General features: G+C 37.7%; 1 protein-coding gene across 1 annotated transcript in view; it reads right to left on the reverse strand.

Annotated features, from left to right (window-relative positions):
- LOC103528584 (BEN domain-containing protein 5) overlaps positions 1 to 15,211 on the reverse strand; it is a 571,072-nt gene that overhangs the window by 211,829 nt on the left and 344,032 nt on the right. The window contains exon 5 of the mRNA XM_030455433.1: positions 5,071 to 5,287. Within this exon, the coding sequence (XP_030311293.1) occupies positions 5,071 to 5,287 (217 nt within the window). The remainder of the gene's footprint in view (positions 1 to 5,070; positions 5,288 to 15,211) is intronic.

The following is a 15,211-nucleotide window of genomic DNA, read 5'->3' on the forward strand; positions in this document are numbered from 1 at the left end:
GTACAATTCATTTACTGTCATTCCTTTCAGGAGGTTTTCATCTTAAGTGGATGATAACAGTTTCTCTGCAGGTGACTTCTTAACTCAATGGATTCTTTATACTCAAAGCTTCTTTTTTGGGAAGTTTCAAGCATTTTTTTTTTACTAGTTTTTAAATGGACAAGGGCAGTTGTAAAATGTGAGCTGCAAAATTGATTGAGATCTGAAATCTTCTCCTTAATTAAGATATTTTACTCATAGTAAGATAAACAACTTATGGAAATATTTTCAGAAATTATTTTCCAATATGAAACAATACTCTTTCTGAAACTGAAGAAACAGCCAGTCAGATACTACATTTAGTAACTCTGCACAATATTAGCTGTAAATGATGATTTTGAGTTTGTTTTTTCTAAAACTAGATATTGCTGCCAACTTAAACTTAAGTATTTCTTGTTTTTACCAGGAACAGTTGTATATATCCTACAGACAGATGGCAACTTTCAACAGTAACATAGTTTCTCCTATCTTTCCTTGTCTATGGTTCCTATGAGTAAGTTTATCTCCCAGAACTTCTTTTAAATTGTAACAAAGAAATTTCCCTTTAAAACTGATGGTATATAATAGTCTCATGTTCTTTCTTCATGTTACTTATATAATTTCCACGGAAACACGCTGTGCTATTATATACTATAAATCGTATTTTATTTCGGAATGAACGGTTGGTGGTGTTATTTTTAGGTCCAACTCTGCTTCTGCTGATATCCAACCCAGCTAAGAAAATAGCTGTTGGAACATTTAAAATCTCATGTATGGTTTTGGGATGACATTCACATGATGAGTGCTATGGGAACAGCAGTACTATATGAATAAAAAGGAACACTACAGAATAAAAGATTGTGCCCTGAACATACTTGTAAGTTCACTTTTACATTCTAGAGAAATGAGAAGTTTAGTTTACTTTTTTTAAGCGTTGCTTTTGTAGCCTTTTTCAGACAAAGTAAATTGCCAGAGATTGCATTTAGATGACATTTCAACCTAGTTACAGTCAGATCCACTGGCAAGTACAGAATCTGATACCAAAAATGACACATCACAACAAAGCCTGTAACTTCTTTTTTTCTCAAAGACAAAGAGTACACTTCTCTTTATCAGAACCATTATTACGTAACCTAACACTAAACACAGAAATGGGAAATCTAACCTTATAAAAATTGTCTATTTTCTTTGCTTCATGCTTTAAAACAGTCATAACTGAGTGGTTAAAAACCGTCCAGTAGATATCAGCAGAACCGACCAACCGTTTTTACAGGGGTACCAAGTCATTTTGATGGTAAAGAAGGGATATTTGATCAATGAACCAGCAATGTAACATCTGGTGTGCAGTTTCACAGTCTAGGGGCCTCATTCTGATCTCTAACACCAGCATAAATCGGGAGTAACTTAATAAATTAAAGCTGCACACCAAAGTGGTGTGGAATCAGAGCGAAGCACCTTGCGTTCCAATCTGTTTCTCTCAGTATTTCATGTATGACTTTAGAGATTGGCTCACTTACAGAGCTCTACATTAGACATATTGCCTTCTTGTTTTAAAATATGTATGTTTAATATTTAATTTAACAGAATTCCATATCTAAGTCTCTGTGTGCTGTGGAAGTCCCTCGGAGGCTTGCGGTTTGCATGTGCAGTTGCAGTTGTCCTCAAGTGTTATTTGGAAGCACCATTGCCTAATGGGGTGAAAGGATGTATCTGTCTCCAATTAATCTTTGCCCTCTTTTGAGTGAATAATAAAAGTATTGCCAAGCCAGTGGTGATTTGTAATGTGGGCTGTAGGAGTTGAGCCAGGCTCACCTAAAGTTGTTAAGCTTATTATCTGTGATGGTGGAATTCTAGCAGAAGTACAGGTCTCATCAATTGTTCACACAGTTCAAGTATGCACAGCTCATTTAGACTGTCACCCTCAAATTACAACAGACTCAAACATTTTGCCAACTCTGAAATCTTGTTTATAATGCTACACATGACTGTCTCTGCACATGAGACTGTACTAGTATAATAAAATAGGTACTGTAAATGTACGTTGAGCCTGTGTTTAAATTTTCACAGAAATATAAAAATTGTTTTTCATTGTATTATGCTTTACAGTATTGTATAACACATGCCAAGAAGAGAGCTATGTAAATAATATGCAAAAAACTAGTTTCACAGTATTAAAAAATTATCACAGATTTTAAACTTATGATCTGTTGGGACAAACCATGGAAACTGTGAAGTTACCCAAGGCCAACAATGACAGAATGAAAATGGCCCTTTAAATGATACCTGGGTGACCATCATTGCTATCTTGTAGGAGAGACTATTTTCAAGACCATTTGCCACATCTAGAATGTGGGATAGCTCTCTGAAGTAAAGAATATAAACATTAAAAGGTCAGAAATAGAACAGCTAAGTTATCCATTCACACTGGCAATGGGAATCTTTGCCATTTGGCTCTGAACAACTTTGCCATTCTGCATCCTAATGACAATTACATGTCCCATACTGATATTTCACGTTCAATTTCCATAAAATTAGTAAAAGTATTTAAGGAGTTAATGGAGGCATAGTACTTTCTTTAGAGAAAATATGAAATCAGATTAGAAATTAGATTGCCTTGAAAAAAATTACATGCAGCAAAATGAGCACTCAGAAAGCCTTCAGGAGCAATCATCTAAGCATGGTTTCTTTGACATGCATTGTACAGCTCCATGACAAAGAAAAATAAAAAAACCCCAAAATCTGCAGTGAGATTCTGTTGTCTCCAAGAGACACAATTCAAAATTTCATAACCCAAGAGAAGTGAAACTATTTCAGATCATCCTCGCAAACAGAAACAGCTGCAGGGAGCTGTAAAATTCCCCTGGAATGAACCAAAGCCTATCAGTGGCCACACAGCAGTTTGACAGGTCTGCTGCAGCCTTCCCCCAGCATCCAACATCTCACCCTGCTAAAACCCAGTATCCAGCATCAGGACTTCAGGGTTTGTCCTCAGATGGCTTCTTCCAAGTTACCTTTCACCATGTGCTACCAGGGGTATCCTCCCTTCGCCAGGAATAGAGCTTTTAAGGGCCTCTTTATGCCAATCTGATTCCTCTCATCTTACATAAGGGGCCAGAGCAGGGATGCAGCTCACTTTCTTAGCTCTAAATCTATCCTATATGGCACGCAATTCTCTAAAGTACAGCCAGCTCCTGCTTTGATGAAGCATTGTGCAGTGAAGACTGAAGGATCCTGTTTTTCACCATTTAAAGATGTATGATAGCAACAAAGTTCTATGTTAAAATATTTAAGTCGCAGAGAACTTATGGAAATTGTCTATTCAAGCTCAGCAAAGACATTAAATTACCAAGCTGTTTTAGGACAGTTGTGTGGAGAGAAAAGCCAGAAATGCTCTGAGATTGTAACATTACTTACAAAGATTACAGCATGAGCCTGATTCAGATGCTTTTTACACAGATCAGCATGGTCTGCTGCAAAATGTTACCATATCAATTGCTGCAAAGCATACTCTGTGTGTACATAAAGATATAAAATCAGGACTTATACACAGCACATTCCCTGCCACATTTTGAATGGCATCTGTTTGTTTAGTTTGCTGAAATATGAAAAAAAAAATATTTAGCAACTACTGGTAACACAATGTTAACAAGATTTAAGACTATAGCTCTGTCTGTCAAAATGCAGATAAAAGACAAATCCTCTAGCTCAGTGTTTTAATCAGTCAGATCAGAGTTTTGATGAATATGCAAACATGATAGTTTACAGACTATTTTCAGAGTGAAAGGAAACAAATTCAGTTTCCTTACAGAATTAATGATAGTTCTGCCCTCTACGATGAATAATTAAAACCCTACACACATTAAAATAATAGTGCTTCTTCCACCCTCTGAAGATTTGGCTTTTCTATTTTTTTAATATCCCTTTCCATTATTATTGTTTGTCCTTCTAATTGGAATGATTAATAATTAATATCAGTTCAGGGATATGTAACTGTCATCTCTAGAACAAGAATTGTACTTAACTGACAAAAGGGTAAAAAAAAGCTTTCCTTGGTTAATTCTGTTTTTACTCTTCTCTATACAAGATATTTTTTTCCTCCAAGTTTTATTCCACCATAGGGATCTCAACAGCCTGCTCTAACGTTGGAAGCCTTTTATTTATTTCAGTGAAGGTATACATATGATTTTATTCTCATTTTCACAATATATGCTGGGATTCTTTTTAAAGCCCCAGCTGGGATCAGCAGCCATCATAAGAATCATAGCTTACTTTTCCTGATACTCTCACACCACGAGTTTAGACCAAATCAAATCTCAGAGGAAAGATTAAGAATGTGGGGCAAGTGCACTATAAAGCCTAAGAATGCAAAAGTAAAAAAAAACACCCAAGATTTCAGCTATTATTTTTTAATCTGATGATTTCTGAGCTGATATGGGAACGTCTGAGTCATGCTTTCCAAGTCCTCAGGGCCAGCAACATTGCAGGGAAAAGTTATAGCAAAGTGAGCAGAAGATCAGCCTTACCATCAGCCCTCCTTCCTGCACCAAAAGACCTATCACATTTCCCTTTCCAGTGCCCACTAAACACTTTTTAATTTCATTTCACCAAAACAGGTGTTTTAAGAGTAATTACAAGAGGTACCTTGTGTATATTTTGCATTATCTTATCAAAAAAGCTGTATTCATGCTCAAAAAACACATACTTCCTCCTGAACAGAAAAGCTCTATCAAAAAGACAAATGGCACAGAGTACTCTAAAAATGACACTTCAATAAACCTGTTTCAGTTTCATCCTTTAATGTCTCTAGAGGTGAATTGATCCTACATGAGAATTTAGCATTGCCTTGTATATTGCAAAGGAAATATTTTATGTGAAATTAAATTAGCATCTGTCTATATTTCACCATGTAGGTTACCTTGTGTGTTATTGATAGCAGTAAAACAAATATGTGTGTGTGTGTTTTAGCAGGCTTGATGAATTTAACTCTATAAGCATTTAAGGGTAGACATTTATAATGAAGCCTGCCAGTTGGCAAGCATTCCTATCACTTACCACACTGAGTCCCAGCAGCTCTCTGTGGAAATAGTCCATGTTCCTCCTTTGTAGGTTGTCCAGATAGTGCTGAAGGCGAGTGTAGGTGTAGGGGTAGCAGTAAGCAAACTGATAAATGTCATCCTCACGGTCAAAGCAAAAAGCAAAGGACATGACATAGTTCTTCCTGTGGTCTGGGCACCGGTAGTAATATACGTTTTTAGATGGTATTCTTTGCCTAAAAAAAAATAAAAAAAATAAAAAAAACATATACATACGTTGACATCAGAAATCTGAACAAAAAGGGTATGGAAGGCTCAGTTTATCTAGAGCAAATGAAATGTAACATCTTGAACAGCTCAGGAGCTGGTGAGCAGATCCCAGAGCCTGAATTTCAGAGCACTCCTGCAACCCCCAAGGCCAAGGCCTGGGCACGAGTACCCACAGGGACTGCAGCTCTCTCCAGGTGCCCAAGCTGGAAAAGTTACCATGGCAGGGGAGAGCATCACACACCCAGAGAAACCAGACCCAAAGAAGTGAAAAAACTGCATGATCAGTTAACCTGCCCTCTATTTACTATCAGATTGGTGTGACCTTATCTGAGCTAAACATCTGGCTGGAGTGTGGCTACATCCTTTCATGCAGGCCTAATCACCAGCACTGAGGAGAGGTAAAAGTGATATAGGAATGTCAGTGTATGGCAATACTGAAAGTTCTATTACAAAAATTCAGTTTATCTTCATATTTTTATTATCCTATATATTTCAATATGTATTTATATATCCAGGGTCCATACATCAACACCTAGCCAATGAATGGAAGCAAAGATAAACTCCTGAGGTAAAAAAAACCCCAAAATACCCACAACAGAAACCCAAACAAAAATCTTCAGATATGGAAAATGACCTGGTCCTAAACTAGAAATCAAGGGAGAAAAGGGTATTTGGTCCTGTTCCAAATTGGATTGCTGCCCTCATTGAGAGTTCTGGCTTAGTACTGCAAAGACAGAACTGAATATACATGACAGTAAATAATTATTATAGAGATATCCATGTCATGGTTATTAAGCTCATACCTGTTTAAGGAATAACAAATATCTGCCTGGCATCTTTCATCCAACTTCAATTATTCTGTTATTTTTCAACAGACATCAGTAACATTTCAGGGGTGGGAGAAACATTCATTCTATGGACTAGATACATTCAGTATTTCTGGTTATACTTTGTCTGCATTTGGTACATGGAGTTTCCAGCTTTATTTAGACAAGAGATTCTCTAGTCATGCAATGTACTTGTAATTTGATGTAACTAACTTACCTCTCGTGTTTGGCAACAGAACACTATGGTTCTGCAGTCTCTAACTGATTCAATTACACATTATAAACAGGTCTCATCTAATGATTGGAGCAGAGCTCAGCTAAACTAGAACCATGGTGAGGGAAAACATAATCAGATTTACAGACATAGCAGTAGTAATGTGCCTTTTGTAATAGTTCCGAGAAGCTGGTCTACTGCAGAGCATCAGTTTTGGCCTTTCATTGCTAATATGAAAGAGAGGACAAAACCCCCTCATTATTCAGAAGTACGTGTTTGCCAATTAGCAGCAGTTAAAGAGTCTGACCAGAAAGACTCAGGAGCTACAAAGAGAAAAATAAAGGAATTGAGATGTTCTTGGAAAAGTACAATAAAGAGCCAGTGATGCAGTTAATTAGACTTGAAATGAGAATTTATTTGCTCCTTTTAATGCCCTAATTCTTGAAAATTCAGGGCTTTCAGCATTCGACTCAGGATTTTTTGTTAAGTAAAGCACTTGCTTATTACTAAGACCTGAAAATTATTTTTAAGCCACAAATGTGAAGGACAGAAAAACAATTTTTCCATTTTTTTTTTTTTTTCCACAAGTATCAGTAGGGGAAAAATGCCACCAACTGTCTGCATGCAGTACCCTAACCTAATAGGTTTCTCCAGTGTCTTAACATATTTCTATCATTCACCCTTACTCTGGAGTGCTATAGGACATCCCTCATTTGGTCTCAAATCAAGCAGATGATATGGCAGTGGGTAAATGTATTCTAGCTCCCAGTCCTCAACCTGTAATGCAAGTTTAAACAGTATGTTGCTGAGCTGTTGAACTTTATTTGTTGCCAAATTAGCATGGGAGAAATAATAAAGGACAAGCTTCAGTTTATGCCATAAAAAATTCATGTAAAATGAGACCAATAGGAGAAATTCAGGAATTTAGAAAGGCTAATGCTAATTGAAATTCATCTGCTGATAGTTAATGTTTAAATGACATGCAGTTCTCTTTGGTTCAATAAGTTTCTTCTTTTAAGCAAGTTGAAGACAACTTTGTTAATGTATTAAAGGCACTTTTGATATTTCATTCCCTTTCTCTTTCATTATAGAAGCTAAGCATCTGCTTTATTATCCACTTTGACACATCACTTTATGGCTGCATTTGGCTATTATGGCTAATCTTGATGTCTAGGACATCTGGTATTGACATTTTGCTATCTGGTGTCTGACACAACAGCAGAAACCATCCTCAGTTCCTAGGTTTAAATTCACCCTCTAAGGGTAGAAAGTTCCCAAACTCTTAATTCAAACTGTATCTTCCAAAAATAATTATAATAGTACTCCTGTCACTGCTAATCTATTTTTATCTCTCCTAGCACTTTGTCACTGCTAATCTATTTGTGAGTCATACAGAGAAAGAGAGTTAGTGTTTAGATACCAACAACACATCTTTACACATGGAAGCCTAATCAGATTGAGATCTTATCAGGGAATTAAAGAAAAAAGGGGAAAGAAAAAGAAAGAAAAGAGACACGGTGCTAGATATCACCAACTGAGTTTTTGATAACGAAAAGACATTGCTCAGTTCTTGAATTAACCTTTGTGTCCTAGATGCACTATTGTTTACTCTTTCCCTTTTTTATTCTATGCCTTCTGGAAAAGGACACCCACACACTGTGGCAGCAGCTGCTCCTATTAATTTAAAGCTATTACAAAAATTAAAATTAAACCCAATTACTTTGGCTGGTTTATAGCCGGGGAACGGCTTAGTCTGATTGTTCCCTCTGGTTATGGAGAAAAACAATATTCCTACCTACAGGCAGCTGCCAGTGGAATACTAATGCATCTAGGGCCTGGCAGGGACAGATTCAGAGTGCAATCTAACTGCATTTCTTACTCGAGATAAATATCTTATCATGGATCTGCAGAAATGCAGCGACTTCTTACGCTGTAAGTCACAATGAAGCTGATTTGGAGTTAGAGGTAGGAAAGCAAAATGATGGTGGGAAGCTTAATGCTCAGATTTTGTCATTTTGCATTTCCAGGCAACTCACACCAAGAAATGCACCCTGCTAATTGATACACAACTGCCTGGATGTCAGGGCTTCTGAATGTTTATTTAAAGGAGAACCACCATAATTCTAAGCCCAGCCAGAGAGCATAACACGCAAGCAACTTCCACTCTGGTTTTAGGAATATTTCTACAGAAATGAAGTGTGATATTTTACATCATTTCAAAATAAACTCACACTGTCTAGACTTAAAGATAAATGCAAAATTCTTTCTGTCAAAAGAGGAAGGAAGCTCAAAACCAAATATTGCCTCTTTATTTTGACTCTTGTAGTCCAGTGCTATTCAAAGGCTTGAGCCAATTGGTCTGAGTGCCTTCTGCTATCCAAACAGGTAGAATTCCCAAGCCAGCCCATTTGTTACTCCAAGTGTAAATATACATGTACTTGTCTGTTCCTATATGTATGCTGCATGGAAGCCTGGAGACAGGGCATTTAGTCTGCTTTGGTAGTATGCAGTAATATAAAATTTGTCAGCTTAAAAAGAAATTAAAAAAAAAAAAAAAAAATGGAAACCATTATTCAACCTCAAAAAACTGGTACCTTCAGAGGTCCCAGGATTTTATTCTCTGCTACTACAACAGACAGTGAGGAGTATTACAGATAAATGAGCTTTGAAAATTTCATCCTAACTATTCTATTTTCAGCACAGTTTCAATTTCAGACCTAGCTTGGCCATAATTTTTATCTTAAAGGCAGATTTTAGTACCTATTCTGTTGATTGTGGTGCAGTTTTTTGTTGTTTTCACAGGGGTGGGGTTTGTTGGCTTTGTTTGGGTTTGGTTTTTTTGAGGGGGGTTGTTTGGGGCTTTTTTTGTTTTGTTTTTTGTAATTCTTTTTGCGTGTTTGGTTAGGGGTTTTTTTTGTCTGCTACATTATTTCCCTTTGAAAACTAGGAGTTAACCAAAGCTTTGGGGAAAAAGCATAGGGGGGGTGGCAGGAGTGCTGCTGTGTGGCATCTGTTCTTAAAGTTTTAAATGCACCAGGGTCTTAATCAAATCCTTTTTTGATACCACAACACTAATAATTGGATAATAACAATCCTTGGCATGGTTTTCTCTCTACTATTGCATGACCAAAGCAGGAAGCTCTTGCCCAGCCAAATTCCCAATGACTTTAATGAGCAGCCTAAACAGTCTTTGGACAGCTTTTAATATGGCACTCATGAAGTAATTATTCAGTTCCTTGCCTCTACAGGATTGGGTTAGACATATCACAGTCAGCAGACCTCAAAGTAAAATGATGATCTTTGGAGGAAAAACAAAAAGCTGCAGGTGCTCTAAAAGATCAAGGGCCAAAAGAAAAATTAAGTGATCCGAGTTGTAGAGAAATGTTCAAGTGAATCTGATTGCAATGTAGTGCTAGCTGTGGTGACACACTGTGGTGATCATTTCCAATTGCCATCAGTTTGCAGATGGAGGGATCCAATTTAACAAATTTCCAAATTTCCAGGCTTGCATATATAATTGTAAGGGGTACGTCTGAGTCACACTCTCAGAGGAAATTAAGCCTAAATTTTATAGACATTTGCAGAACAAAACCTGATTCCTATTCAACTTTGGAAAAATAACCTGCAGGTATTTATTGACACTACCTAAAGTACCGTGTGTCTAGCTATTCCTTCTGAGGGTTCAGATTTTATTCCTAAAGGTGGATGTCCCTATTTATTAACTGCAATAAATCCAACAAACTCCTGGAGAAGAGAAAAGGAAGTTAATTGTGCACTGCAAACTCCTCTTCTGGGACGCAGCCCTTTCAAACTGAAAGCCTTCCTGACTTGTTTCTCTGTTACTCTAAGCCATTATTTTTCTTCTTGCTTATCCTTCTTGACAAGTGGAGCTGACCATCTTCAAAAGTCCTGGCTTACTTGTGACAAAATAAGTTTGCAGCGTTGGTTTTTCTTTTTAACATAATTTCATATTTGATTCACAGAGCATGGAGTGACAATGAATATGTCAGATGGTGTTAAATATTGTTTACAGCTAAATGAATGGGGTTTGGCACAGCTAACTCAGCTTCAGACACTGCAAAGTAAGTCTTGGTTTTTTTCTTGCTAATAATAACATTCTTCGAATATTTTTATTATTTTTAGCTGTCTACTATGCAGCTCAAAGGTTTCCACCTCTATCAATACCAGGTTTCTTCTTCTTCTTAAGTACAAAAGTCAAATTACTGTGTAATTCAATGCCTTTCACAAACATCAGGAAATCCACACATTAAGCATACAGCTTCCAAGGGTTGATGTTAATTGCAATAATTGAGTAATTTCAATTAAGTTTTGGAGGTAATTCAAATAATAGCAAATTGTAGAAAGATTGGTTTTAACCCTGCATTTTTACAACTGCAAGGGGAAAATACTGAGTTTTTCCTTTAAAATTTAAATAAAAGAATTAGGACGTGCATTGATTTTTATCTAGAATTTCTGCATTTTAACTATTTTTAATAAACATGATAAATTGTAGCCGGAAAGGAGTCTCTTGTCCGAGATCGAAGTGTCAATATGGTAGTATAGACTCGCAAGATGTGGTCTGAGTCTATTGCCCACAGCGTGGAACTAGCAAGATGGTCTGCTGCTACGGAAGCAACCAGCCACTCTCTCAACTAGCTCCAGAATGAGCTGCCTCGGTGGGTGTGAGCCTCACTATTTATTGGCCCCATGGTCTTGCACATGCTCCATAGGGGCCCTGCCCTGGCTGGGCACAGGTGGAGTTGATAGCGGCTCACACCCACTTCTTGATGATCAGAGGCACCTGGTCGCTCTGTTCCACTACAATAAATCTTCATCAGCACTGGGTACCTGTGTCAGTGCTAGTCTGACTTGGCAGACTTTATGAGCCCTGCATATCAGATAAATCTGTCCCATCAGCTGATACAAAGATAGAGAATATGTCCTGAAATCACTTTACTATTGTTTTAGAACATGAAAGCCAAACCCTAGAAACAGATTTGCATGAACAAATGTTATGAGAATAATTCCTCCCATTTCTTATGTGTTAGGATACATGCAGGAGAAACTTGATAAGAAAGGTTTGTATCTTCAACGTGGTGCAGTGTTCTGACAAGGAAAATTCAGTGTTGAGGTGAAACAGCAGAGAAAAAGAGAGAACAAGAGTGGGAAATGTTCTTTGTCCTATGTTTGCAAAGTACTTCACAGAAAAATGGTTCTTGCCCACAGTCCAGTCTCCTATGTCCTGTGATGGCACCAAAACCAAAATTATATAATGACAACATAACCACAATGAAACCATTTTACCTAAAACCAGAGGGAACCAGCAGAAGCCATTACTCCTAGAAGTGTTGAGGGAAGGGGGTTCCACGTGGGAAGCACTGTGAAGCAGCATGGAAAGGTCCCTACAAGCAGATCATGATTATGTGTTATAAAGCAATGCTGAAAATCTGTTCCTGGGTTCTGCTGGCAGAAATTAAGATATCCTTTGATTCACCAGAACAAGCATAACATTATGAAGGGGGGTCTGCTAAATTATGAGCTGGCAAGAAATAATTTTTAATATGATTGAATCAAGCAGTTCCATATAAGAGAGGGCAACACTGCATCCCCCAAATTAAGAGAAGTGACATTTCAGATTTTCCAAACCTCAGTATGGTTTTGTGGGAGAGGGTTTCATGAAGTGTTATTCATCACTCATCTGTCTCCCCTAAACATTAAATATGTTTATTGAGGTCCAGATTTGGCACAGTGCCTTCTTTCGACAAAAAACTTCAACATGTCTTAGGGGAGCTGCCACCTGATTGAGAAATCCAAGATCTGTAAGCCAGCAGAAGGTACAAATGGCCTCTCCTGTGTCCAAGCAGCCACTTTACCTTTTCTCCCTCCTGCCTACCCTTATAACCAAAGCTCTACTCTCTGCTTCATTTGGTTTTTTTATACTGTCAAGTTGCTAAGTCTTAAACCACAGTGACTTTCCTCTGAAGCAGCAGTTCCAATACTGTAGAAACTACCCCTACAGAAACTCTGTTTTAAACTGCAGGGATAATGAACAGTGCTGATTTTTTTCTGCTGTCAAAATATGATTTGCCTACTGACCACAGGTGTTCCAGCAAAGAAAAGGCATCTCATAATGCCACACCACTGCAATTCCAAAGTTTAGAGCACACATTAAAGAAAACCAATATTTTTTGGGAAAAAAAAATGAGAAAGTAGCAACAAATGCTGTTAAAAAAGTAGAGACAGCTAAAAGAATTAAATGAGAATTAATAAATTACTAGCAAAAGGTGAGTACTAGAAATGGGCCAGCTCAGCATATAAATCTGAAAATTACACAGCAATTCTTGTCCTAGCTTTGACCTATACCAGACTCTGGCCATAAAAGATCAAGTCTACTGACAGCTTCAGAAGACAGTTTGAATATAATGACATCAGGGAGAAAATAAGCATATAAAAAACAGAAGAAAGAATATCACTGACTGGATCAGAAAGAAAGATAGGTTAGGAGACTGAAAGAAGACTGGCATACTGCAAACCTACCAGCTTCAAATTGGCCAGAAACAAGACAACTGGAATGACTTTGAAAAAATGACCTTTTAGGCCTTTCCCTTAACTACTACCTATGAAAAAAAATCCAAATTCTTGAGAGAATTCTGTACTGGACAAATTTTAGGAAAGGCTGCTCAGTGAGAAATAGTTTATTCCCATTAAGCATCACTTCAAAATATCTCTATTTCTATCAGATTTTTCTCTGCCAGGCAGTTCAAAGGAATGCCAGATCATTTCATTAAACAATTTACCTGCTAAAACAGCATTTTAGTGTCTTCACATTAAAATTCAACATTTTACTCCACTATTCTGCCTTCACAATAATCTGACATGCAATTCCTCCAGATTGTGTTGACTTGAAAACACATAGTTACAGGATGATACAGGCTATAAAACTGAGTCCTTGCAATGTTTGAAGCACGTGTTGGCCTGGGAACAAGGGACCAAGCTCAATCCCAAACTGAAGTCCCTGAACTGCACTACCAGTAGACCACAGGGTCAGCTCTAATAGCCTCTTAGCCTCAATTACCTAATTAGCCTTTTCTTCACTCTCCTCTTCTCCCTTTCCCATCTGCTCATCTATTCCCACCACTCCCTGTTCTTCTGCAAGAATAATTTTTAAAATCTATGTTAACTTCATTTAGGTTTGTCTCAGGTGACTTCTCTATGCAAGAATAATTTATACGTCTCATAAGAGCCCTGACTTGAGGAAGTATTTCAGTAGCAGCTGAATTCTGAAATCCATGTTTATAATGTTGATGACTTCACAGTCTAAATACAAAGTTAAGATTGCTAATTTATGTTATTTTCACATGAATTTTAAGTAACTTCCAAAAGAAGGAGAACGTATGTGAAATAATTTTTTACCAATTGTAGCTTTGTTGATTCCGAGCAAGACTTGAAACTCTCTGGAAGCCATAGACTTCCCAATGTATATTATTCCTGATAAAGATCAGAGCATCTCTGATAGTAGATGATGTATGAGCAGGACAAAGACAAGAGAAAAAAGGAAATTGTCATCATGGATCAGACTTAGTTAGCTGGGCAAACTTACCCATAATATTATCCTTTATTCTATCCTCTGTCTCCACACAATGAAGACTGAGCTCAGTAATTCATTTTTAATGTCCCATTTCTTACGCCTTCTAGCACCTTGTTCACTTTTTCTACTATAACAGCATCTCAAATGGCTTCTGTTATGGAACTGCCAACAGCAATGTTCAGTTTTTTCCCTTCAGTTAGAGGATGAGAATTTTGTGTGGTTTTCTCCGCAGATTCAGTTCTCACATATCAGGACTGAACCTTCTTTATCCATCCAAGTAACTTGTTTATATCACTCAGAACCTTCTAACTGTGCTACAGGCTTAAATTACTTAAGTAATTACATCATTTGTAAGTGTTACGATCTAATCCTTCACCTCTCTCCAGATCATTAATAAATAAATTTAGCATATGACCTGATAGGTAAGTTTAAAGAACACAGCTGCTAGCCTTTTACTCTGATGAAAAGTGACCTCTCAGCCCTCTGCCTTTTTGTTTCCTTGTCAGTTTTTGATCTATGATGGTACTCGTCCTGTCACCACATGTGGCTACTTAGCCTTCATAGCAGTATCTTGTGACAGACTTTCTCACAAGCTTTTAAAAAGTCAAAATACATTATGTCAGCCAGCTCACCTCATGAACTTGGAAGCTGAAACCTAAAGGTGAGGAAGCATTCTCATGAGCTTCCGAGAGAAAACAACACTTTGGCATCCAATGGAACCAAAGGGAGATAAACAGAAAAGACTGGTGGGCAAGCCAGAAACACTTCTGGCATATATTGCAATTTTATTTTTGAAGGACAAAGGGAATTACATCATCACGTGGAGAAAATGCAAAGCTATGTAGGCCAACTGATTCTGCCCAAGAGAGTCAGTCCAGGAAGCATTTAGCACCAATTACAAAGGCTACACCTTAAAAAAGAAAAAAAATAGAGGTGGAGGAGGACGGAGAAAAAGGAGATTTGAGTTAAAGTCTTTTGCAAGATGCATGAGCCACAGAAGATGCTGAACCCTCTCCTGCGAGCTGAGAGCCTGTGGCTGATTCTCAGCACTGTTTACTCTTCCAAAGGCTGAAAAAACAAAACCTGTCAGTGGAGGGGTTGGACCTGATGGGAATGGTGGGTGAGAATATCCCAGACTGTGGAGCACCCAGAGCCATGGCTAGCAGAAGCATTATATGTGGCTACCAAGGGAACAGATAGCTGGAGGAGTGAAGACCAGCTAATGACAACACATCCCATCAGGTTAGGAAAACCACAGTAT

The sequence above is a fragment of the Calypte anna genome, chromosome 8, assembly GCF_003957555.1.
Source record: "Calypte anna isolate BGI_N300 chromosome 8, bCalAnn1_v1.p, whole genome shotgun sequence".
In the NCBI taxonomy this organism is placed as follows: domain Eukaryota; kingdom Metazoa; phylum Chordata; class Aves; order Apodiformes; family Trochilidae; genus Calypte; species Calypte anna.